At 38.9% G+C, this 23,899-nt stretch overlaps 1 protein-coding gene across 1 annotated transcript in view; it reads left to right on the top strand.

Moving 5' to 3' along the window:
- The window catches only part of ADCY2 (adenylate cyclase 2), a 430,840-nt gene that overhangs the window by 335,440 nt on the left and 71,501 nt on the right, over positions 1-23,899 (top strand). Inside the window, exon 15 of the mRNA XM_024752509.1 lies at positions 11,069-11,153. Within this exon, the coding sequence (XP_024608277.1) occupies positions 11,069-11,153 (85 nt within the window). The remainder of the gene's footprint in view (positions 1-11,068; positions 11,154-23,899) is intronic.

Below are 23,899 nucleotides of genomic sequence, written 5' to 3'. Positions count from 1 at the left end.
CTTAAGGAAAATTAATAGCAAATTATGATATAAAATGTCTCTATTATTTCCACTGAGATTCTTTAATACGCATTCTCTTACTCATGTTAATAATCAATGCTCATTAATGATTTAATAATCATTTCAAAAGAGTTGCTTTTATTTTGTTATCTTCAAAAAGGGGAAAAAAATAGGAGAAAGTTTAATGGTAGAATCGTTCATGTCCATTGAAAGAAGGCTTGTTTTCTAAACAGAAATGATGAAGAACAACTTTTGTGAAGGCAGTTTTCTTTGGTGGGCAACCAAATTGGTTGGCCCCCATATTGGATACCATGAAGGTAATTTGCTCCCTGTGTACCTTGATGCAGTGGATGTGAATCTTTGGGCAAAGCAAAAAATAAAGAAGGAAGAGAAGGGAAGGGAAGGGAAGCAAAAAATGAAGGAAGATAATTCTCACTGTCCAAGATAAATGAACCAGGTACCTTTTACTGAGATGAACAATATTCAACTCTGGATTCAGGTCACCTGAAAGTAAGGAAATGCCTCACAGTTAGTAGCTTGAATATAAGTTAGAAGTTTTATTCCTTCTCCATAATCAAAGGCCCGAGGTCCCTCAGATTCCTTGGGAGTCCTGGGTCCCTCCAGCACACAGCTCTGCTTTCCCTAGAGTTTGGTCCTCATCTTCATTTCTAAGATGGCAGCATCCACATTCTGAGCAACAAGATGGAGGAACAGACCCAGAAGCAGAAGGCAAAAGCATTTATAACTGAGTCTCTGTGGATGCCTCCAAGAAACTACCTCATGACACTTTGGTCTATAACTCAAGACTGAGATCTTAGTCACATGTGCAAACCTAGCTGCAAGGGAGGCCGGAATGTGTAGCCTTTAGTCTGTGTAACAGGGTGCCCATCTGAAAATTCTATTATCAGGAAAAAATGGATTTCATGAAAACCAGTAATCTCTCCAGGAATGAAAGGTGATTTTAGTTGTGGTTACCTATATGTCACTGATACAGTAAGATTTGAAGGACAATAACAATAAAAAGGGAGCTGAATGCGTTTTTACTCAATGAAACAGGCCATTATACTTTTACTTTGTATCTGGGCAATATTCTGAGCATTTGTAATAAAAATAGAAATCCATAAGAGAAATTCATACATACATTCTGTCCATCATTTGTGGAATCACCCTACACCTGTTTATCAAGCTATCATATACCAGGCATAGTTCGAGATGCTGGGAAAGCAGCAGTAAGTAACCCCCCAAAAGTCCTTTCTCTCATACAGCTTACATTCTATTAGGAGGCACAACACTAATGTAATAAACAAATACATATTAATTCAGTTGTAATAAGCTTTAAGAAAAATTAAAAGAGTAGGCGACTATAGAGTGAGGGAAGGTGGTAATTCAGATGAGGGCTGTCAGGGAAGGCATCACTGATTGAGTGATATTGAAGAGAAGTCTGAATGAATTGAAATGAGAATTACGTGGATATCTGGCAGAAGAACATTCTAGATGATGGAAGTCACAGGTGTGTTCAAGGACCAGCAAGGAGGCAGGATGGCAGGAGCAGAGTAAGCCCTGAGAGAGTATGGAGATGGGATCACAGGAGCAGTGAGACGGGCAGGTCATGGTGACCTTCACAGGCTACTGGAGAACTTCGGATTGAATGCTGAGTGTGATGAGAAGCCCTGGAAGGTTCTCAGCTGAGGACATGCTGTGGCTGTGCTTGGGGTATTGTTCTTGCTGTTCCGGAAGAGGGAGAGGGTGGGAATAGGAAGACCAAGGAAGATGATGGTTTGCACTTGAGTATCAGTGGAGGTGTAAAAAGTGATCAAATTCTGAGATGTGTTATGAAGAGTGATGAGGAAAGTCTTGCTATTAGATTGGAGATGAAGAATAAGAGAAAGCTAAGTTCTGTGGATTTTTTTTGTTTTTTGTTTTCGGCCTGAGCAAATGGAAAAATTAGGCAGCCATTTACAGAGAGGGAGACTCCAGGGGAAGGAACAAGTCAGAGAGGAGCATGGAATGAAAGGCTCAGCTCTGAGCATCAAAGGCATGTGTGTGCATATTAAGTGTCCAGGTGGTGGGGCTTCACAGTGGGGAGGGGAGGGTGTATGTGAGCCAGCGGTTCATGGAAGGAGTCAGAGCTGGAGTCATAGTTTGGAAGAATCAGCGCGTAGGTAGTATTTATATCCCTGGGAGGTGATGAGCTCACCTAAGGAGTGAGTGTAGAAAGAGAACACCGCAGACCTTCGGAAAATTCAGGTCTTCAGCCTTTATTGTTGGCATGAAGTGGAAGCTCTTATCTCTGCCAAATGTAACTCCTTTTCCCTTTCCAGCCTCACAGGACTTTCAAGTGGGCAGAACATCTCAAAGCTGCTAAGTCCTATTATCGGAGAAAGGCTGCAATAATCTGTATTGGTGATGAATATTTAAATGCCTTCTCTCCTTTTCGTTCTTCAATTCTTTCTTTTAACAAAGAACCTTTCATTTTGAGATTCTATCACCTATCACTTAAAGAGGGGGGGATTTTTATTATTTCATGCTATTTCCTTTGGTTCTTATTATCCTTGCTAAATACCATGTAACAGACGTGAACAGAGCTTTGATGAGAGAATCCGCATCGTTCTCAGGGGGACAAAGCTGAGGGCACAGAGGGAGAAGGGATACGAAAGTCATCACATTAAACAGAATTCCAGAGAAAGACACCGTTATGTACCCATAGAAGTGGTTTATAATTAATATAACTCTTAGATTTTGGGGGAAGGATGTATCTCTCTGCTGCATTTTTCCTGTCATCAAAAGTGCATCCGCATCTCCGTCAGGACCACCTGTAAGCGATAAACTAACTGGCAAAAAACCAGAAGGAGCAAAGACCTTGTCTCAAATCAGCCTTTTCCATATACTGTAACAATACACTGTATTAAAGTGTCCAAGTCAAAAATTATCACTAAGAAGTGTAATTTTTCTTGCCTCCTGACAGGGGAGAGTCAAGTTTGTTTTGCAGTGAGTATATAAATCAATTATGCCTGTTTGTTTAAAAACAAGCTTTGCAACCAGAATGTTAATTAAAATTGATTGCATTTCACAGACAACCAGATACTGTTCACTGTATCCATGCTTAATGAGCCTGAACACGCTTTTGATAGAACAGGCAGGATAAATGGTTATATTTAAGAGCTTTTGACCAACCATGAATTTGCCTTAGGGTAGTTCTTGTTCTCTGGGATGAAAGTTACATTCAACCAGACAAGAATGTCAATGTCTGGACTGGAGCACTGGACAGCCCACCCCGGTGGAGCAGGTCACCCCGAATGTGAGCCACTCTAGGTCTGGGTCTCAGGTTGTGACATCATGTTCTGCATACAAGATCATATCAACTACACAGAGAGATAGTTGTACTTCTTCCTCTCCAATCTAATGCCTTTTATTTCATTTTCCTGCCTAATTTCCCTGGCTAGAACCTCCAGTATAACATTCCATAGAAGTAGCCGTGGCACACGTAGGATCTTGGGAGGAAAGCATCCAGTCTTTCATTGTTAAGGATGATGTTACCTGTGTGTTTTTCAAAGATGCCTTTTATCAGGATAAAGGAAATCCCTTTGATTATAGTCTGTTGAGTGTTTTTATAATAGAAGGGTGTTGGACTTTGTTATGCTGAGCTATTGAGACGATCATGTATGTTGTCTTTCCTTTATTCTGTTAATATAGTGTATCACATTAATTGATTTTCAGATATGAAACCAACCTTGCCTTTCTCAGACAAATCCCACTTGGTCACGGTATATAGTCCTTTTTATATGTGACTAGATTCAGTTTGCTAACATTTTGACAAGGATTTTTGTATCTATGTTCATAAGAGATATTGGTCTCTAGTTTCGTTTTCTGGTGCTGTCCTTGTCTGGTATTAGTATCAAATGACGCTGGCCTCATAGAACCACTTAGTAACTGTTCTGTCCCCTTTATTTTCTGAAAGAGTTTGTGAAAAAGTGGTATTAATCCTTCCTTAAGTGTTTTGTTGAACTCACCAGTGGAGCCATCTGTGCATGAGCTTTTCTTTGTGAGTAGTTTTTATTTTTGTTTTATGTTTTAATTACTAATTCAGTTTCTTTACTTTTATAGGCCTATTCAGATTTTCTATTTCTTATTGAGTCACGTTTGATAGTTTGTGTCATAACGTACTTTTAAGAATACTCATTCCTGCTTTAATGAGCATTTGTCATCCATTCCACCAAAACACAGATAGTTCATCATATCAGGACCACTGTTTTCCCTTATCTACCTCTCGTCCCCCTTTAATGGATTCTGACGTTTGAGAAGAAGCAAAGTAGGGGTCATCAGATACATTAAGGAAAATATATCACCAGATACTGTTCACTGTACCCAGTGGATTATTATAAAATGTGGGAGTCAAATTTTAACACCCTTATTGTTTTCTTGGGCTCTAATATAGCTGTTTGACCCAATTCCAGAATGTCCAGGATTTCTATCAAGCATCTTCATGGTGGAATAATTATTCCTAACAACAAACATTGAAATGCACTTTAGAAAACAAGAGCCTATGAAACTCACTATAGTACATGAATCTTTTATTTAAATTCTGATTCACAAAATAAGTCATATGATTTGAATATAGATTAAACCATGATAATTGTCATTAAATCTGTTGAGATTTGTGTAAATAAAGGCCAGTATAATCCATTATCACTTATCCATTCGTAAGGAAATTCAGCTATGGCATATCCTATGGAATATGTAGATATTGTCTCCATACTTCTAATTAAAACTGAATGGTTGGCTCTTTTTCAAAGGGAAAAGGAAGAAAGTTGAAGTAACTGATTTTAATTATTCCTAAGTTTCCATCTAACCACTAATGCTATCATAATACCTAGAAAAAAAACTTGAGTTAATGGATTAGAGTCCTGTAAAGAGAACAGAAATGGCCTCAGATATTTCACCATGGGAATTTAATAAAGTGAAGTGCTTACAGAATGAGGGGAAAGCTGAGAAACGAAACAGGAAAGCAACCAAGTGGTGAGCAAGGGAGGAATCTGCTACCACCCTAGGTTTGAAAGGACACAGGAGGGACGTGGTATCACCAGAAATGCAGGATCCTGGACTTGCCTGCAGAGGCTAGAACCATGACCATGCAGGATTTTTCCCCAACAGGGATCTGGAACCTCAGAGACAGCAGGAGTTGCAGCCCGTTCAGGGAATGACTGCTACATAGAGAGTAAGGAGAGATACCCATGCTTCCTCCTTCCCCCTTCCAGTCATTCCCTGCTGCTTCCCATTGGCCAAACCTTGTTAGAACCAGTTGGCAAAGAGTCTGGAAAATGGAGTTTGTAGGAGATGGAATGGAAAAGTGTTTGAAAACAAACAGGAAATTACCAGCACACTAGTGATGAATTTTCCCAAATTTGTTGAAATACATTAGCCTCCAAAGGCAAGAACCTCTGTGAACAGCAAGGGGAATAAATATAAATAACACTACATGTGGTGTGTTATACTCAAACTGTTGAAGCCAAAGAAAAAAAGAAAGAAAAAAAAAACTGTAAATGAAGCCAGAGGAAAAAAGACATTTCATACAAGGCATCAGTGATGGAAATATTGGCTGACTTCTTATCAGAACCACTGATATAAGCATAGTCAATCCTGAATTAAATATTCAGTAAAAATATTCCTTTTCTTAGAAATGAGATGAAAGACATTTTGCAAATGAAAGAAAGCTAGGGGAATTCATTACCAGCAAACCTATAGTGTAAGAAGTGCTAATGGAAGTTCTTCAAGCTGAACTGAGATGATACCAGAGGCAAACTTGAATCTACAGGAGGGAATGAAGAGCAGAACATGCTTAATATGTAAGAGTATAAAAGACTCAACCCTTATATTGTATTATTTTTTCTAAAAGACTGCTGATCATTTAATGCAAAAATAAGAACTACACTAAGAATTAAGATGCAGAGAAGAGCGGGATTGTATTGTTGTCAGGACCTTATGTATTTTCAAAGTGATGCAATATTAATGCTAAGTAACTTCTGATAAATTAATCACGTATATTTTATTTCTTGAGCAATCACTAAAAAGTACAAAAAGGTATAGCTAAAAAATCAATAGAAGAAATTAAAAATCCTATGAAAATATTAGATTAATGAAAAACGGCAATAAGGGAGAAACAGAACCAAAAAGACACGAGACAAATAGAGAACAAATAGTAAAATGGCAGATTTAAAATAAAAAATATCAACAAATATAATGGACCACACCATACAAGCCAAGCAGTAGGACAATAGACAAGAGATGGTAATATGGTAGGTTTATTATTAAATGTATAAGGACTAAACACTCCAAATAAAAGCATGACAAAGCCACATACTGTCTACAAGAGATGCTTTTTAAATACAGAAGGAAGTTAGGTTAGAGTTAAAAAGATGGAAAATAGAGATCATATAAACAGTAAGCATAAGAAAGTTACTGTACATATGTTGATATCAGACAAAGTAGACATGAAGGCAAGAAGTGTTAACAGAGATAAAGAGCAACAATTGAAAATTGAGGAAAAATTCAGTTTGTCAGAAAACATAAAATCATTAAATGGCATATACTCAAAGCACAGCTATAAAATACTTGAAAGGAAAAAAACCTGAAAAAAAAGAGAGAGAATTAGACAAATCAATAATCAGATTTAGATATTTAGTATCCCTTTTATATCTTACTGTATATAAGGATATTGAAAAGCTGAGCAAGATTGTCAACCTATGAATTGGCATTCGTAGAACACTAAGTCCAACAGTAAAATACATGTTATTTTAAACTGTACATGGAACATTGACCAAGATATAAAATAAAACCATCTCAACAAATTTGAAAAGATTGAAATAAATATGAAAAGGTGAAAAACTTACAGACATACCTAACTATACCAACGCCAACTTAGAAATTGAAAACAATAGAATATCTAAAAATAATCCCAACTATTTCAATGTTAAACTATATACTTCTGAATAACCTATGAGTCAAATTAAAAAATCAAGACAAAGTAGAAAATGTTTGGTATATCAAAGTAAAAAGTATAACACTAATTTAGAGAGGATTTAGAGAGCTTTAAAACACTTATATGTGAAAAAAAAGAAAGTTAAAGTCAGTTGTTTACATTTCCAACATAGGAAACCAGAAAAAGATGAACAAATCCAGTGACTAGAAGGGAATATATACTAAAGAAGAAATCAGTAAAACAGAAAACAGCCAACAGAAAAAACAAACAACTTTTGGCTAAAAGCTGGTCCTTTAAAATTTATTTTAAATGCCTAACCACTAGCAAGACTGATCAAGAAGAAAAGAAAAGTAATCACAAACCACCCAAACTAATAATATAAGGAATAAAGTGGGGTTTACTACAGATCCTACAGATTTTAACAGGATAAATATGGAATGTTATGAACTACTCAAGGCCAAAAATATCCACAATTTAGATAAAATGGGAAAATTCATTCAATATACAACTTATCAAAACTGATGTGCATGTAATCAAAATTTAAATGGGTATTTATCTATTAACGGTATTAATTTTTATTTTTTACTCAAGTGATTTCTGTGTGAATTTTACCAAACATTTTAAGAAAATAAGATAGAAAGAACTGGTCAAATACTAACAAATTTCATAATTGTGAATGGATGAAAGTGTCCTGTTCTTGGAAAGACATTCAAAGATTGAGGCTACAAGCCAAAGGCCACTTCTGTGCCACCTTTAAAAGATCTAGGTAAAATTAAAAGATAGAGAAATGTTGGAAATAAAGGATGGAAAAGAGTTATTTCAGGAACCAGCTTACAGAAATAGGAAAGCTGCAATAATATAAATTTCTGACAATATAGAGTTCAAGTGAAAAGCATTTAGCATGAAAAAAGAGACATATTACAGTACAATCACCAAGAAAAGTTAAGAATCATAAATTTTTATGCACTCCAGCGTCTCTCTGAAATAAACAGACACTGTTAAAATGTTCAGATGTATTTACAAACCCACAATCTTAGTTGGAAATATTAATACATTCTAAAATTGACAGACCAAATTGAGACAGTAAGTCAGCCCACTGGGGATCTAACTAACTCATCAAGCTCTGACAATAGATATATTGAAAGAACATGCTTTGTTTCCAGCAAAAAGAGAATATAAATATGTATCATTTTTAGACATTCATAAGACATAATAGAAATAGAACGTATTTATCACATCACAGAAGAAAAAGAAATTGTCAAAGTAGAAATAACAGAGAACACAGTCTCTGATCAAACCTAAAGAAATTAGAAATAACAAGGACAGACCAAAAATAAGCTCCTTGTGGAATTACTCTTGTATTAAAAGGAAATGGAAATTGAAATTATAGGCTTTTTAGAAAATAATGGCAATGAGTAGCTATAAATCAAAAACTGTGGGATTTGGCTAAAGCAGTAATTACAGGAATATTTATGTCCTTAAATGCATTTATTAGAAAATACAAAATATTGGCAGTAAATGACAATCAAGAAAAAAGAACAATGAAAGTTTAAATAAAGAAGGAAGAAGGGTTTTTTTATGTTAAATCAGAAACCAATAACATAGAAAATGATCAGAAAGCATAGACCTTAATTATAAACCAAAAGTTCATTCTTTGAGAAGTTCAACAAACATGCAAAGCTTCAAAAGTTTGATATAGAGAGAATAAGAAAAATAACCTTAAAGACAAGAAGATATCACTACAAATATGGCTACTTCTAAAATTATAAGAGAATATTAAGGAGATTATTTCATATTCAAAAATCTAATGAAATGGATAATTTTCCGGGAAAGTTGAACCAGTAAACATGACAGAAATGTGACATGTCTACTCCTAAAAACAGAGAGGGGGTCAGGAATACAACTATGTGGATTAGAAAACTAATCAACTGTGTACCCTGACCGTACCGCTTGGTAGGGGTGTAACTTTAGGCAAGTTTCTCAACTTCTCTGGGCGTCTGTTTCTCTTTGGTAAAATGAGGTAATAACAATAACTGCTGTCCAGGATTACACATACATATAAAGCCTTTAAAACAGTGCTTGACACATACATAGTCAATATCCTGTCATCATATTATCATGTCATCACCCCATCACCATCACCCTCACTATCACCAGATGGTTTTACAGCTGAGACTTACCAAACCTTCAAGAAGAGAAGGTAAGCTTCTCAGAGAAGAGAACTGTAAGCAGTTTCAGACCTGAATTCCCTGGCGGTCCAGGGGTTAGGACTCCGCACTTTCACTGCAGGGGGCACAGGTTCGAACTAAGATCCTGCAAGCCTCAAGGTGTGTCCAAAAAATAAAAAATAAACAGTTTCAGACCTAAGAGAAAGCTATAATGTTTCTGAAGTCAACCTTATGCAGCTGGCATCACCTTGACACCAACAACGAACCAAGAGAGCACAGAGTCAAAGAAAACCCATCAGAGCTCTCTTATAAAGATGCATGAGAAAGACGGCAAATGGAAGTTTAGCAGATGAGTTCCTGTGTCTCTCCTGGGTCACAGGAGTAAAGAGAGCCCTCTGTACACTCCCTCCCTCCACACTGCCTGGCTAATAAGAAGCTCTGAGAGTCTGTGATGGGGAGATGCTGAGAGTTTGGCTTCTAAGGAGTGATGTCTGAAAAAAAGGGGTGTTTGGGATAGGGAAATAAGGAGGCATACGGTGCTTCCCTTTCCTAGGCTGTGAACCACTCAAAACAGGGATGACATTGTACTCGTCTTTGCACCATTCCAGCCCAGTATGGGCCTGGCCATGAGACTAGTCAACAAACAGGTGTATTTGGTATATATACACCTTCCTAGCAGACACTTATTGTTACTCATAAGATGTGAACAAATGTCATTATCAGGCCAGGTATTTGAAAGCATGTGCACCACGTCTAGGAGCTAACTCAGTACCTCATAAATATATCATTAGGTCAGGTTCAAGTGCATAGTGGTTTGAAGTCCAGGTTTTGTAGATCTTGCTTGATGTGTAATCATCTCTCAAGATAGAGTAGGTGTCTGAGTGTGAGCTGAGTGGACCCTTTCCATCCTGATGGCTTGAGGGGATTACTCAGTTCACTGATTACTTGCCTCTTTTCCCTCCCCAAGGGGCTCACAGCTGTGCACTCACTGGGCATTTCAGCTTGTTGCTGGTTTGCATCTGAGCCTTCCTTTCAGTGGATTTACTTTCAGGGTGCCCGTACTCTTCTCAGTGCCAGTTCTTCTGTCTCTTCGGTATCTCTAGCCGACCTCATTAGCAAGAGCTTCCATTATGGCTTCAGGTATCACTGACCTCTCTTTGGGTGCTGCATCTGAATTTCATCCAATTATTCATTATGGCTCATCTTTTTTAATACCCCAAACACTGCTTCCTTTGGATTACATGATGTTTTAAGAGGCCTTGAATTTTTTAATTACTTAAAGGACCTCTTAGAAATGCATACAATTCTTATGGCCACATTTATCTACCTGTAACCTGTCGGTGGCAGAACCTGTAACTCAGTGGGCACATTTTTCACATGATCATAGGAAGCTTGTGTGTTCATTGGCTCATGCAAGATTGTAAAGGCCACGGCCTGTGAAATCTTTGGGCAACCTCAGTAAACATTTAGCTGCATCAGTCTTGAAGGAAATTGTATCTGGTTGGATTGTCCTGGGGAGGGTGAGGACTCAGTGTTTCCAAGCAAACCAGATGAGGCTCTCCTGGAGGTAGCAGCTGCCATCAACAGAAGGGAAAATGGCACCGAGATGGACGTGATCAGGTGTGGGCATGAGAGTGCTGGTTGCAGAGGCAAGTCATAAAAAGATGGTTTTTCCTTAATGAAGAACTGATGATTGTAGGGCAGTTTTAATGGGTCATAGCAAGTTGATCAGACACAACCATAGATGTTTTTCTATGGACGTATCTTTGTTGGTTTTTAGCTCCATTTTCATTTCTCAAGAAATTAGGGAGGTTTGAAGTCCTCATTTAATGAAACCCTAATTAATCCAAAAGTATTCATGATGGCTTTCCAGAAAAATCGAAGCTATCCCCACACTAACCTGTTCCTTTTTGTTTCCTGGTAGAACGTCCATTCTCGGGATTTCCTTTGGAGCTGCATTTCTCTCGCTTGCCTTTATCCTTTTCGTCTGCTTTGCTGGACAGCTTTTGGTAGGTACTTCAAATATGGAACTTCTTTGAAAAGTGTGCTCATTGAATGAAAACTGATTTCTTCCTCAAGACAGGGAGCTTGTTGATTTACTGTTTCAGGAGATATACATCCAAGTAGAGAAATATGGACTCTTCATGTCAACAGCCCAGAGTATAAACTGAGACAGCCCATGCACAGCCAAGACACTAATCTGAAGGTTACTTGAAATGTTGGATATCATGCTATAAAATTGTATTTATGTTTATTTGTTTCTGTCAACATTTTTTTATCTCCTCTAAGTTTTCAGAGTATTTATAGCAGCAAATACTAGTGTAATAGGAGGCTTTTAATGGCCGGGAGAATTAAAATGTAAACCAAATGTGTCTTTAATGTCAACTTTTAAGGTATAAAGTTTTGGAAAATATGAAAATAGCAAATGTAAAAATATCTCTTAGTGTTTTAATTTAAAACTAGTCATTGTCAGCACTTATGGTTTAAATGCTAGCTCAGGATATAAGAATTAAATCTCACTGTATTCTTGAGTCTAAAGCAAGTGTTGCTGGGTGGCCCTAGCTCCATGAGAGCACCCTAAGAAAGCCAACAATGAGGGCTAAAAAAAAAAAAAAAAAAAAAAAAAAAAAGCCAACAATGAGTGCCAAAAGACAGTCAAGGTTTCATTTTGTTCATCCGAGGTGAGTTGAAAAAGGAGAGGCCACTATGAACCAGACTCCAAGCATTGGGTGCATTCTAGTTGGATATGTGAAATCACTTGGCCAAAAAGGGTTAAGATTCCAAAGCCTGTCCCTACCTCTGGACAGTAGACACTGCCTCCTCTGCCTTGTACCTTTGCAAACTTTTGTGGGTTTTGTTTGCTATATCATAGTTTAGATGTTTCCAATTGGATTGGAAACTCTTCCAAAAGTGAAACTGTTGTTTCTGATTTCCTCAAATGCATACATGGTATCTTGAGTCTCTTAAAAATCCCCTGAAGACCTTGTAGGTTGTAGTGAAGATTGAGTAACTGTTGACCACGGGAATCCTTGTCAAGTTCTAAGATACAAGGAATTCTTAACATACAAGGGAGCCTGACTTTCTATGTTCAGATTTTCCTTGGGTGGAAAAGCACACAGACTCCACCCTTTCTCTTCCTGTCTCCCAAAAGACTTCTGCAGCCATTTCTCAGGTTTTCAGAAGAGGAACGGTCATTTGTGGTTCCATTGGAAATCCAAACCCTGTTCTAATTAAAGCATATTCTACCACTGTGTCTAAGTAGCCATCCTTCTCTTTTTCTGTTCCAAGGAATCCAGTCTTGGGGGTGGCGGGAATATAGTGTATATTTAGGGTTTCAAACTGACATTTCTTTCCACTATCTAAGTTGCTATAGGAAAGAAACAGAGCCAGAGGAGGGAGAAAGAATCTCCTGAGCAACTTTGCTGCCTTGGTGGGAATGCTTTGCTCTTATATAATGTCTCCCCTCTCAGCCTTGGTATAATCTGACCTCACTGTTGAACCTTTCGTGGCTTTTGGTCCCTCCTGTACCTGCCAGTGGTGCCTCAGGGTGTTCAAGGTCCAACGTTCCTGGCTCCTGTTTCCTCCCACTCCCCGAGGGCTTCTCAAGACTCTGACACCCACACACCAGATGCTAGGAAGTTCTTAACTCTGTGTTGTCTCAAAGAGAAAAGTTCAAGACTGCAAATGAACTAGTGTTTAACCTCCTCCTCACAGGAAGCCTGTACTTTGCCAAAGTGGTCAGGAAGACGAAACTTGAAGACATCTGGTCTTTCTAAACTTGAATCAATAGGATCTGTGAATGAGTCTGCCCCCAGAGGCCAGCTGTGATGCTTGGTCCAGATGTAATCCTGGTAAAATTCAAAGAGGAATTCTTCTCATTCCAGTAATAGGTGCTTTTCACTCTTTAAAACATTCTGAAAGGTTTTTTTTTTTTTTTTTTAATCTTTCAACATCAAACATAGTCATGCAGAAGGCTTTAAGTGTGCTTTCTATTCTACTCTCCAAATTCGGTCAAAAACTACATATATCACCTTTGAGACTTTGGTTAAGTCTTTTCCAAGCCACAGTTTCCTCACATGGAAATTGGACATCAACCATCCTCACAGCTTCTCGGGATGATTGGAGATATTAAATGGTAAGGACCTAGCAGGATACCAACAGATTTTCAACAAACAGCATCTACCATTATTTTCCATCACTGCATATTTTAGAGTGCCTATTCTTAGAGCACTTAAGACAAACCCATTTTTAGGCAACAAACAACAGCATTAACTTTTTAAAAATTAATACGAGTTCTCATAGTGTTTTGAACAAAGATCAAAATGATAAATGCTTGCTTCCGTCTCTTCAAAAAATAAATTTACAGTTCTTACATGTGACATTTAATCTAATACTTGTGTCACTCTACAAACAGCAAATTTAAATTGAAGAAGAAAAGAAACCTATGTATATCACAAATATTCCACAGTGGTCATAGAGAAGTATGAGGTTTTATTTTGATTTGCACTTATTTATGGATTAAATACTGAGTTTATGCAAGAATGCTGAATATCCCAGACTCATCTTCTATTAACTGATGTTCACCTTCTGAAAACTTAAATGCCAAAGGCAGTATCAATGCTAATATCGGTATTAAATTCTCCGTATGAAGAAAGAAATTAAAATACACCTATGAAGGAGGTTGAGAAAAGGTAGGCCTGACATATTTTTCCTCCAAGACCTTTACCTTTATTATCCTCTGTTGCACAAAAAGTGCAACACAGTAGATACAATCGATGGGTCATTGTTCAGCTGGGTGTGATAAAAAGGTAGAGAAACATCAAAGTGGGCAGAAAATAAGAGTGATAAGGAAATGCAATATTTTTCCCATTGATTAAAAAGATATGTGTTCAGTGACACATTCAGAGAAAACTGCAAGGGAATCTGTTTGTTATAATCATGATTGCTGTGGGAAGCCCGGCCTCTCCTCTCCCTCCGGTCACCCTAGCCCACACCTTCCCCGAGGCTCTCCCAGCAGTGCTGGCCCTCCCCTCCCCCCCATTGCCCACTTCTTAGTTCTTGCCCATGGTGGTGGGCTCTGCACCTGCTTGCCTTCCTAGAAACTTTCTCAGGAGCATCACCAGCCCTTGTGATGTGTCCTTCTTTGAGCACCATGGGACTCAGGATCTGCACCATGTAATTTAACACTCGATCATATAACATCTCTCTGACCCCCATTGTTTTTACTTTTTGGTGAGTGTGACTGCTGTTTCTCCTTGTATATAGTAGGTTCCTTAAGGCCAGGGTTGTTTCCTACACTTGCTTTCTATCTCCCAGGGAATCCAGCAGAATGCCAACTTCATAAACGAGTTTGTAATGAGCATATGCTAAGTAGGCACTACTGGACTTCTCTGATTTCCATGAGGTTCTTTTTCCTTTCTCCACTCATCGGGCTCCATGTAGCACCTGCCTTGTCTCACCAACCCTCCCCCATTCATCCTCAGGCAGAGTTATGTGCCCTGAGAGCCCGTATTCATCCTTCTTTCTCCAGATGCCCTGGAGTGGGGATGGGCTCTGTGTGTAAATGAACGTACGAAGGACTGAATGGTGGTCCATGGCCCTCATCTCACTGCACTGAAATTCCTTCTCACGCACCGTGATTCCTTGACTCTGACGTGCTTCGGGCTGACTTCTCCTTTGGAAATAATCTCCTAACCTTCATAAACTAATTCTGAAGAGCCCTCCTTTTCCACCACTGGCTTCCCTAGTGCCAGCTGTTTGGGTTTCCTATTTTCTATTCTGATTTGTATTCTTTCAGGTGAAAAAAATCATCAGTGAGTTCACCTCAGCCCTGTTTTTTTCATTGAGTATTTCAGGCACCTGAAACACAAGATAAATATTTAATGTCGGTTACCTTAAAGGCAACGTCCTGGCACCACTGCTCAGAGAACATCCCACACCTACCCTCTCCCAGACTTGACTTCCCCCAAGCTCGCGGCTCTGAATTCAGCTCGCAGTCACCGCATCCCTGCTCCCAGTTCTGGCAAGCTCCTGGCTTGCCTGCATCCTGGACCATCATCCCGTGTTCTCACTTGTCAGACCTCCTTCAGCGCCTGTGCATCGGTCCCCTTATGAGGTGCTTAGCTTTCTACAACAGACACTGGTTAGCATTTCACAATTGTAAACTTGAGAGCTGAAAGGGCCCCAAGAGGTAACCTTGGTCAGCCCCGCATTTTGTGGATGAGGAATCCAGGACTCGAGATGCCATTCACTTCAATGAGTTCCCATTTCTACATACTTAAAAGTTTCCCTCCGTGAAAAATAATGCAGGAGTTGTAAGCAGATCTCTTGAGGTTGGAGATGGAGGCTTTGGATCAGGATCGGGGATGTGACCACTATAAGATCTGCAAAGGTTTCCTGTCCTTGGATGAGAACCTTCAGAACCAATGTAAACTGCTTATGATGGGCAAGATCCCATGAACAGTTCTGTATCTGACCTCATTGCAGTTTAGAAATAATAAATGTTATATTATATTAAAATTACTCTGCTAAGCATGTTATATAGGTTGGCCTACTTAACCACACAAGAGTCCTTGGAGGGAATGTTTATTCTCAGTTAATGAAACAAACAGAAGCCCACAAAGGCTACATAATTTGCCCTGTAGTGTAGAGCAAGTAGGTTTTGGAGCCATCGGAAACAAGCCTTAGAACCCTTGGAGGCAGGTTCCAGAGGGTGCTAGGCTGTGTGCGGAGAGTCACTGGCAGACAGGTGCTCAGAACTAAGCAGGATGACCACATTGTTGGTCATGGGCCATCATGGCCCTGAGGTTGTCTCTGGTGACTGCTAAGCATAAGTTGGTCAGTCACATAAGTCAGTCAAGATAACCTCACATAGAACCTAATTCATAGTTTAGTTTTCCTATATATGCAGCTGTTGACCCAGTTTCCATAAAACTGGATTCTGGGCAAAGTATAACTCCATCTTAAGAATCATTCAGTAAAGTGGAGGAAAAATGTTAATTTATAAGCAGATTTAAACTCAAAAATATTCTAGTAAGAAAGCATCCTTAATAATAATACTTTGCAAAATGTTTTTACATATGTGAGAGCCCTTTAAAGTGCATTCAATGTATATTATTTTATTTGATAATCCAAAGAATCCATTTTATCTAAGTAGAAACTAAGATGTAGAATAAGAGATTGTATTTTCATGACACTCAGCAATAAAAAAATAATAATAGCCGTCATCATCGTAGTAATAATAATAACAAGTGCATACTTACTGCCAAATTTAACTTTCTAAACTACCTGAAGTAGACTTACATCTCTGGAAGAAATACAAGAGATATAACTATAAATAACACACACACCAAAAAAAAAAAAAAACCTCCTTGATGAAATGTATTTTAGAAGGAGTATGCCAGATTCAGCAAATGAAAATGTTAGAAAATGTCAGGAGAATTTTTTTCTCTCAATGTGGTTTTCTTGTGCTTTGTATAGCAGAGATAATATGATATCAGCCCACCAACGTTGTTCCAGGCAGAGATGAAAGCACAAACACAGAGATTGTCTTGGGGAAGGAAAGTAGGTCACACACCAGCTGATAAAAAAGCTTTCTACCCACAGGAGTGTTTTTTCCTTGAAGTCTATTTTCTCTAATGTCAACATAATCAGCTTTCTCATGGTTAGTATTTTCCCAGTGTCCCTTTTCCCATCTTCTTATTCAGCTTTTCCTTGCTATATAGGTGGGTCTCTTGTAAACAACATCTAAGTGTATGTTATGTTCTCTGATCCAAGAGTCTCTTTCTTTTACCTGACAAATGTAATACATTTATGTGTATTATAATTACTGCTAGTCTTATTTTGCTTTTTTTATACATCATGTATGTTCTTTGCTTCTGCTTATTTTTCCTCCTCTCCTGCCTTCTCTTGGACGAATGGAGTTTATTCTCCTTTATTCCCTCTAGTGACTTGGCAGTTGCTTTATCCAAGTCTTTTCTTTTAGCAATTAACGTATAATATGTGACATGCACATGATTAACAAGGTCCATTATTGTCTCCATCTTCTTGTGAAGAATACAAGGACCATGCTCTAAATCTCTAAATCTAATCATCCTTTTCCATCATCCATGCTAGTGCTGTTTAGATTTTTAAAATTTAAACTATTTTTATTGTTCATTGTTATCACTATTCTTGTTTAACAATCTCTTTGTTCACCGTTCTTCTGAATGCCATTCCTTCCTCCAGATGCAGTGTCCATATTTCCATAGGATTATTCCTTTTGTAATCCCTTCCATGAAAGCCTGTGCATAATATACTCAATCAGCTTTTATATTAAAAAATAGCCTTTTTTCCTCACTGACTAATAATTTAGTCAATAATTTTTCTAACATTTTGAAGACATGAGTCCATATTTTCCTGGATTTTAATGTACTGAGGAGAAATCTACTCTAATTGTTCTTCCTTGGTAGATGTCTTTTCTCTAATTGTTTTTGTAGGATTTCTTCTTTGTCTGTCTTGGTCAACTGACTCCTTGTGTTAAGGAATAGGTTTACTTTCATTTTTCCTGGTTGCGACTCAGTGCATTAACTCAGCCACAGAGTTCATACTGTGTTCCAGGTCCACAAAGCTGTCATCCCATATTTCCTTGTATTTTGCCTCTTTCCCTGTCTTTCTGTTCTATTTTTCTCAAACTTTCATTCCAAGTATGTTGAACCTTTTTATTGTACCTTCTGTGCCTCAACATCATACTTTTTATCTCTTTATATTTCTGTGCTGTTTTACAGGTTGTTTCCTTAAAGCTCTCTTACCCTCTTCAGCATAACTATTGAGTGTTTAATCTCAATATCTACATGTTTGTCTCTAGAGAGTCTATGGAGCTCATTTTTAAAATATGCCTGTTGCTTTCTCTTAACTGATTATTCATTATGAACTCTAATCCATCTTTTATTAATTTAATCTTATTTTACAGGCTATTTCAGATTGATATAATAATTGCAGATCTTGTGATACTAATTCTACTATCTGTTATTTCTGTTTATTCTTCCTCGTAAGGTCTTCTTATGTAGTTCATAATTTTTGTTTATTATAAGATCATTCAGTAGGGACTGCCCCCTTCCCAACTGGGACGTGCCCTGCACCCTGTGATGTGAAGTATTTTTCATAAGCAGTGTTGTTCTTGCTGCAGCTGGAGCCCCAAGGACTTTCTCTGGTTTTTGGTCTGATTGATAACCACTCACCTTGGAATTCTCATTATGAAGCAGATAATGTGATTTCAAAACCAACACCCATATTTAGAGTTTGAATTACCATTGGAAGTTTACTGGTACTTCCTTGATCTAGTGTATGGAGTTCTTCTAGACTTCTCCACATGGAGAGAATAGCCTTCTGAGGCTTCTGGTTTTATTCAGGGGTCTTGGTCCCAGCTGCCCACCTTTGGCAGACCCAAGGCAACATCTTTTCCCTGTGGGCATTAAAAGCCCAGCCCTAGGTAATGTCCAGTTTCAGGACACTCCTAGGCTAGTCCCACAGCCTCAGTCCCGCTAGCAGTGATCTCCTTCTTTGTTCCCAGCCCATAGGAATTTCTCTTTGGGTCCATCATTAGGACAGGGAGCTTATTGAGTGAGCATCTATTACGTTCTGACTGTTTGCCAAACACCATGCTGCCTCTGGGAATACAAAGATGGGTTATGGGAGTTCCCTGGAGGTCCAGCAGTAAGGACTCGTCACTTTCACTGCCGTGGGCCCAGGCTTGATCCCTGGTCAGTGAACTAAGGTCCTGCAAACTGCACAGCGTGGCCAAAACAAAAAACAAAAAAACACAGATGGGCGTGAGGAGACCACTGTCCCCCACCGGGTCTCCACCTGACCAGAGACAAGCGTGTCGGCAAAGATGACACAATGTGGGCGGTGCTATGAGGAGCACACAGTGGATGAATGACAGAGGAATATGGCTCGGCCAAGGCATACCAAAGAAACAGGTTGATTTGGTAAAATATGATTGGGTGAAATAAAAGTCTGTGGGAAATCCAAGGACAATTAAATAATTAAAGTAGACACATCAGTCTCTGTGACATTAAATGTTTTAAGTAATTATTGCTGCAACTTGTTGCTGCCATTCAAAAAGATAGTCCCTGCCCAACTAAAATGACAAAGTAGGAAAGGCAAATTGTTCCTTTAGACAACTACACAAAAGTGCATTTTTATATGATAGACTTCACCATAGCTTTCAGGCAAGATTTTAGGATGAGTTCTAATAATAAAAATTTGTTACTCAGCCACTGTGATATATTTTTAACCTTCTGAAATGTTTCTCATTGTATTAAACTTCACCTATATAAGGACCTACTTCTTTTCAGGTACATCATTTTATTTTAAAAAGGAACACTAATGAGACTGCAAACACAATCTGCTTTAATAATTATAACATTAAATTATGAGGAATTTTAGAAAGAGAGACTACCAGTTGTTTCCAGTGCAAAAGTTTCAAAAAGAAGAAAAGGAAGGGAGGAAGGAAGAAATGGAAAATATTTTTGGTGGAGATATTTTTTTCTTTTATTTAAATCCAAAACACAGATTAAGAGCATTTTATTTTTACATGGAGAATCTCTGCCTCTTCTGGATGAAGAACATTAACATTCATCCACACCCTTTCTAGCAACCCACAACCCACACTGCTCACCGTCCCAAGCACTAACTCCAACATAGTTTTTTTTTTTTTTTTCTGTCTGCGTTGAGTCTTCGTTGCAGTGTGTGGGCTTCTCATTGCACTGGCTTCTCTTTGTTGTGGAACACGGGCTGTAGATGCTCAGGCTTCAGTAGTTGTGGCATATGGGCTCAGTAGTTGTGGCTCACGGGCTCTAGAGCACAGGCTCAGTAGTTGTGACTCATAGGCTTAGGTGCTCCACAGCATGTGGGATCTTACCGAACCAGGGATGGAACCCATGTCCCCTGCATTAACAGGAGGATTATTAACCACTGCGCAATCAGGGGAGTCCCCACCATAGGGTTTTCATATAAATTTATATTCTTTCTCCTTTTACATCTCCCACTACAGTTAGTACCAATTCCATATTTATCAGTGGATGCATGTGACATTACCAGCCAAGAGCATTTCTAGAAGGATTTCTAACATTTCTTACTTACAGTGAGCTCGCTGTAAGTAAGAAGAGGCAATCATAGGATACAGTGAGCCTCACTGATGATCACGGCAGGGAGGAAACAGATTTGGCTGAAACGATGCCAGTGATTAAAGCAAAGATCAAATAGAACGACTACCATGAGTACAGAGCAGGCATGCTCTCATTTTCATATGCGTAGCATCTTCTGAATAAGCACCACAATATTCTTTGAGATGTTATCATTTGTAATGTCTCATTAGGATGGTGTAAATTTTGATAAACTTTATCTTTCCATCAGGGACTCTGTTTGAATACTTAACCCAAAACAGAATAAACTGAACTAAATTATCATGTTAAGATCCAAGTTGTAATTTTTATTCAGAGCTACAAATGGAATCAATGTTCCCATTTTTCCTTAATCGGATTCCTTCTATCTTAATTTCTTAGTCTTTTTTCTCCTTTCCTCCCATCGTTGGTTTTTTCTCTTCCCCCTAAGGTCTGTATCTTCCTCCTCTTCTTCCCGCACTGTCTTTGTAGTTCAGGGTCCCCATCTCCATCATCATCTTCTATTTCCTCATCCTTGCCACCAGCAGTGTTACCAGTTTTCATATTTCAGAACAGTTGTATTTATTTTGCCTCTACTTGGTGACAGGATGCAAAGACAGGGGAGGCTGCCTGTCTCTGTGAGCTGGAGAACAATGAGTATTTGGCTTGATAGGTTTAAAAACAATTTCACGGGTGGGACTTGGAGTCACATAGGAAAACTAAACGGAGAAGGAATTGAACCTACCGCATCCTGAATCTGGTGTCCTGAGCCCAACGCACGCCAACCCCATGCATCTTTAGTGAGCAGTTCCAAGAAGGGTGCTCTTCGCTGGGCTGAGTAGGAACATGACAGATTTCCAAGACATTCTGCCACATGAACAGTAGGCACACAGAGGCAGTAGTTTCTAGGGCCACCAGTCTGTAATTTTGCCCAGCGTGTCACGGGAGCAGAAAAAACTCACGTGTGTCTGCCCACATCTGCTTCAGCAAATGACTAGTCTGTAAGCAGAATATAACATATTCCTATTAGATGGCCTATTTGGCAATATTATCACCATGCATTATTCTAAAAATTCAAACAGTAATTTTTTAAATTTCATAATTTCAATAGTATGTCTGTGTAATAACCAGATAATATTTTACCTAATTGACTGTGACATGGAATCTGTAATGTAATATTTAGATTTAAATATTCTCCTAAAATAGCAGTTTTGTGTTTTCTGCTCTTAAAATGTTTATCATATCTATTGACAATTTCTGTGTACAGACACAAAAGCATCCATTTTAATAATTTTCTTTTAAATAAAAACACTAATCCTAGTCACTTAGGATGCAAATACATAAATATTGCCTTAACTTGCCAGAATCCAGCCAAATGTCATCATCTCCTACTGGAATATGAGCTGGATGACTATGCTATTCTATTTGAATCTCTGCTCTTTACTCTATTATAGCTTCTCCTCCAGAATGCAGATCTGACTGTGGTCTGTGGTGTTAATATTATTCCCAGTAGCATGCATTGAACAATAGTGGTACACTTTCAGGTGGGTGTCCTCCAGCAGCGTGACCCTGAAAGATACTGCACGTTCACAGCATTAAAGGGCATCTCACTGGAAAACAGACTTAACGCCACCACCAACCCCCGTCTACACCCTGCTTTGGGGAAGAAGCTTACAGCATAAATCTGGCTCCCCCTGAGTTGCTGGTGGGAAGGTGCTCTGCAGAGCCTGGCTGCCAGCCAGTGATTCAGCTCCTGGCAGCCCCTGGAATCCAGGGCAGCACTGCCCCATTCTCCCAGACAGGCTGTAGGAGAAACCAGAGAAAGACCCAGGAGAATCTGCCCAAGGAGTGAGCCCTAAACACTGTCCTGGGATTGGGGGATGTATGCTGTAGACAATAGAAAAAATAGACTATAGTGGAATGGAAGGGAAAAAATGCTTTTTTGTTCATCTAGATGTAAAGCAAATAAATTTTTAGTCACTAAAATGTTTCTGAGAAATATTATGTTTTCTTCACAAATATAAGAAGAGTTAACACATATGTCCTGTTCTGGGCACCTTACGTAGCTCATTTAAACTTTGAGGCAGGCACTATTATTCTCATTTTAGAGATGAAGAAACTGAGGCCAGAGAGGATAATTAACTTGCGGAAAGTTTAACAGCTATAGGGACTTGATGCCGAGCCACAGGGCCGGTTACCTTTCTCACTACCTCTCATCCAGTATCACACAGTCTCATTTAACTGTTGTATCAACAGTTAACAAATTGCAGTGCTTATGTCAACAATACTTTAAAGAATAAAGCAGAAAGAAAATGTGAAAGAGGTTGAGAAATAAAAGCACTGTTTATTAGTGCTATTAAGGAATATTCTCTATTTGAATTTTATTGATGTCGCAACAGTTTTACCATTTATATTAACTTACTAGTGCAAGTCAAACATGTATAAGTGTATATTTATTCCTCCTTCTGAATTTTTTCCAAATTATACCTTTTTTTAAATGGTTCCAGGACACGTGGCCTCGGATCCACAGTCCCTTTTGGGTGAAGTTAAAATTTAGATCCCTAGAGAACTCGTAAGAATGCCTGTCAGATCAGATAACATATGTAAATACCCACTCCGGTGGGTACCGGGATACCTGGCACTGGCCAGGTTTGTGTTACCCACAGGTTAGAATTCTCCCTACTCTGCTCTCTCACCACCGGGCCGAAGGTGAACATCACAATGCTGCTTCCCCAGGAAGGTGGCCTCGAGGCCTCAGTGAGGTTAGCCCATCACTGAGTTCCCACAGAGCAGAGTCTGGCCCACAGAAGATGGCGAGGGAAAGCTGGCTGTCATTCTATAAAGACCTCAGTTCCTCCCACACAAAAAGAGCTTCTTAGAAACTGTAATGCCGCTCAGTGCAGCATTATTCACTGTAGCCAATGCCAGTGTCCAACAAGAGATGAATGGATAAACAAAAGGCGGCCTATACATAGAAGGTTATTCAGCCTTATAAAAAGAAAGAAGTCCTGTCACAGGCTACAGCGTGGATGAACCCAGAGGACATTATGCCAACGGAAGTAAGCCAGGCACAGAAAGACAAATACTGCATGATTCCACTTACATGAGTACTTAGACTGGTCAGAGGCTTAGAGACAGAAAGTAGCATAGTGTTGCCGGGGGAAAGAGGAGTTGTTTCGTGGGTGTGGAGTCTCAGTTGTGCGAGATAACAGCTCTAGAGATCTGTAACACAGCAGTGCAGATGCAGTAACACTACTGAACTGTGCACTTAAAAATAGTTTAGAGGGTCCATTTTACATTTTTTAACACAATCAAAAATAAAATTTTTTATAATTAAAAGTAGAGCTTCTCCACGTGGAGGAAGCCCTCGCAGGATGGGACGAGGTCAAGCCATCGCCACAAGCCTCAGCTGAGAACGCTGGGTGTTGTCTTCACAGGTACAGGCACCAAACTATTTTATGGTCCGGTTGTATTCTTAGGATTAGCTGCGTGTTGATTGCTTTCTGCGTCAATCACCTGAACTTATGAAACCTGCCTCCTCACAGCTGTGATCTGAGACCCAACACATCCCCCAGAGTGGTTTAATTACCTGGCATATTTTTTCCTTTACC

The sequence above is a fragment of the Neophocaena asiaeorientalis genome, unplaced genomic scaffold (assembly GCF_003031525.2).
Source record: "Neophocaena asiaeorientalis asiaeorientalis breed wild unplaced genomic scaffold, Neophocaena_asiaeorientalis_V1.1 scaffold52, whole genome shotgun sequence".
Taxonomy (NCBI): domain Eukaryota; kingdom Metazoa; phylum Chordata; class Mammalia; order Artiodactyla; family Phocoenidae; genus Neophocaena; species Neophocaena asiaeorientalis.
The sequence above is the reverse complement of the archived record's forward strand: the minus strand, read 5'-3'. Positions and strand labels throughout refer to the sequence as shown.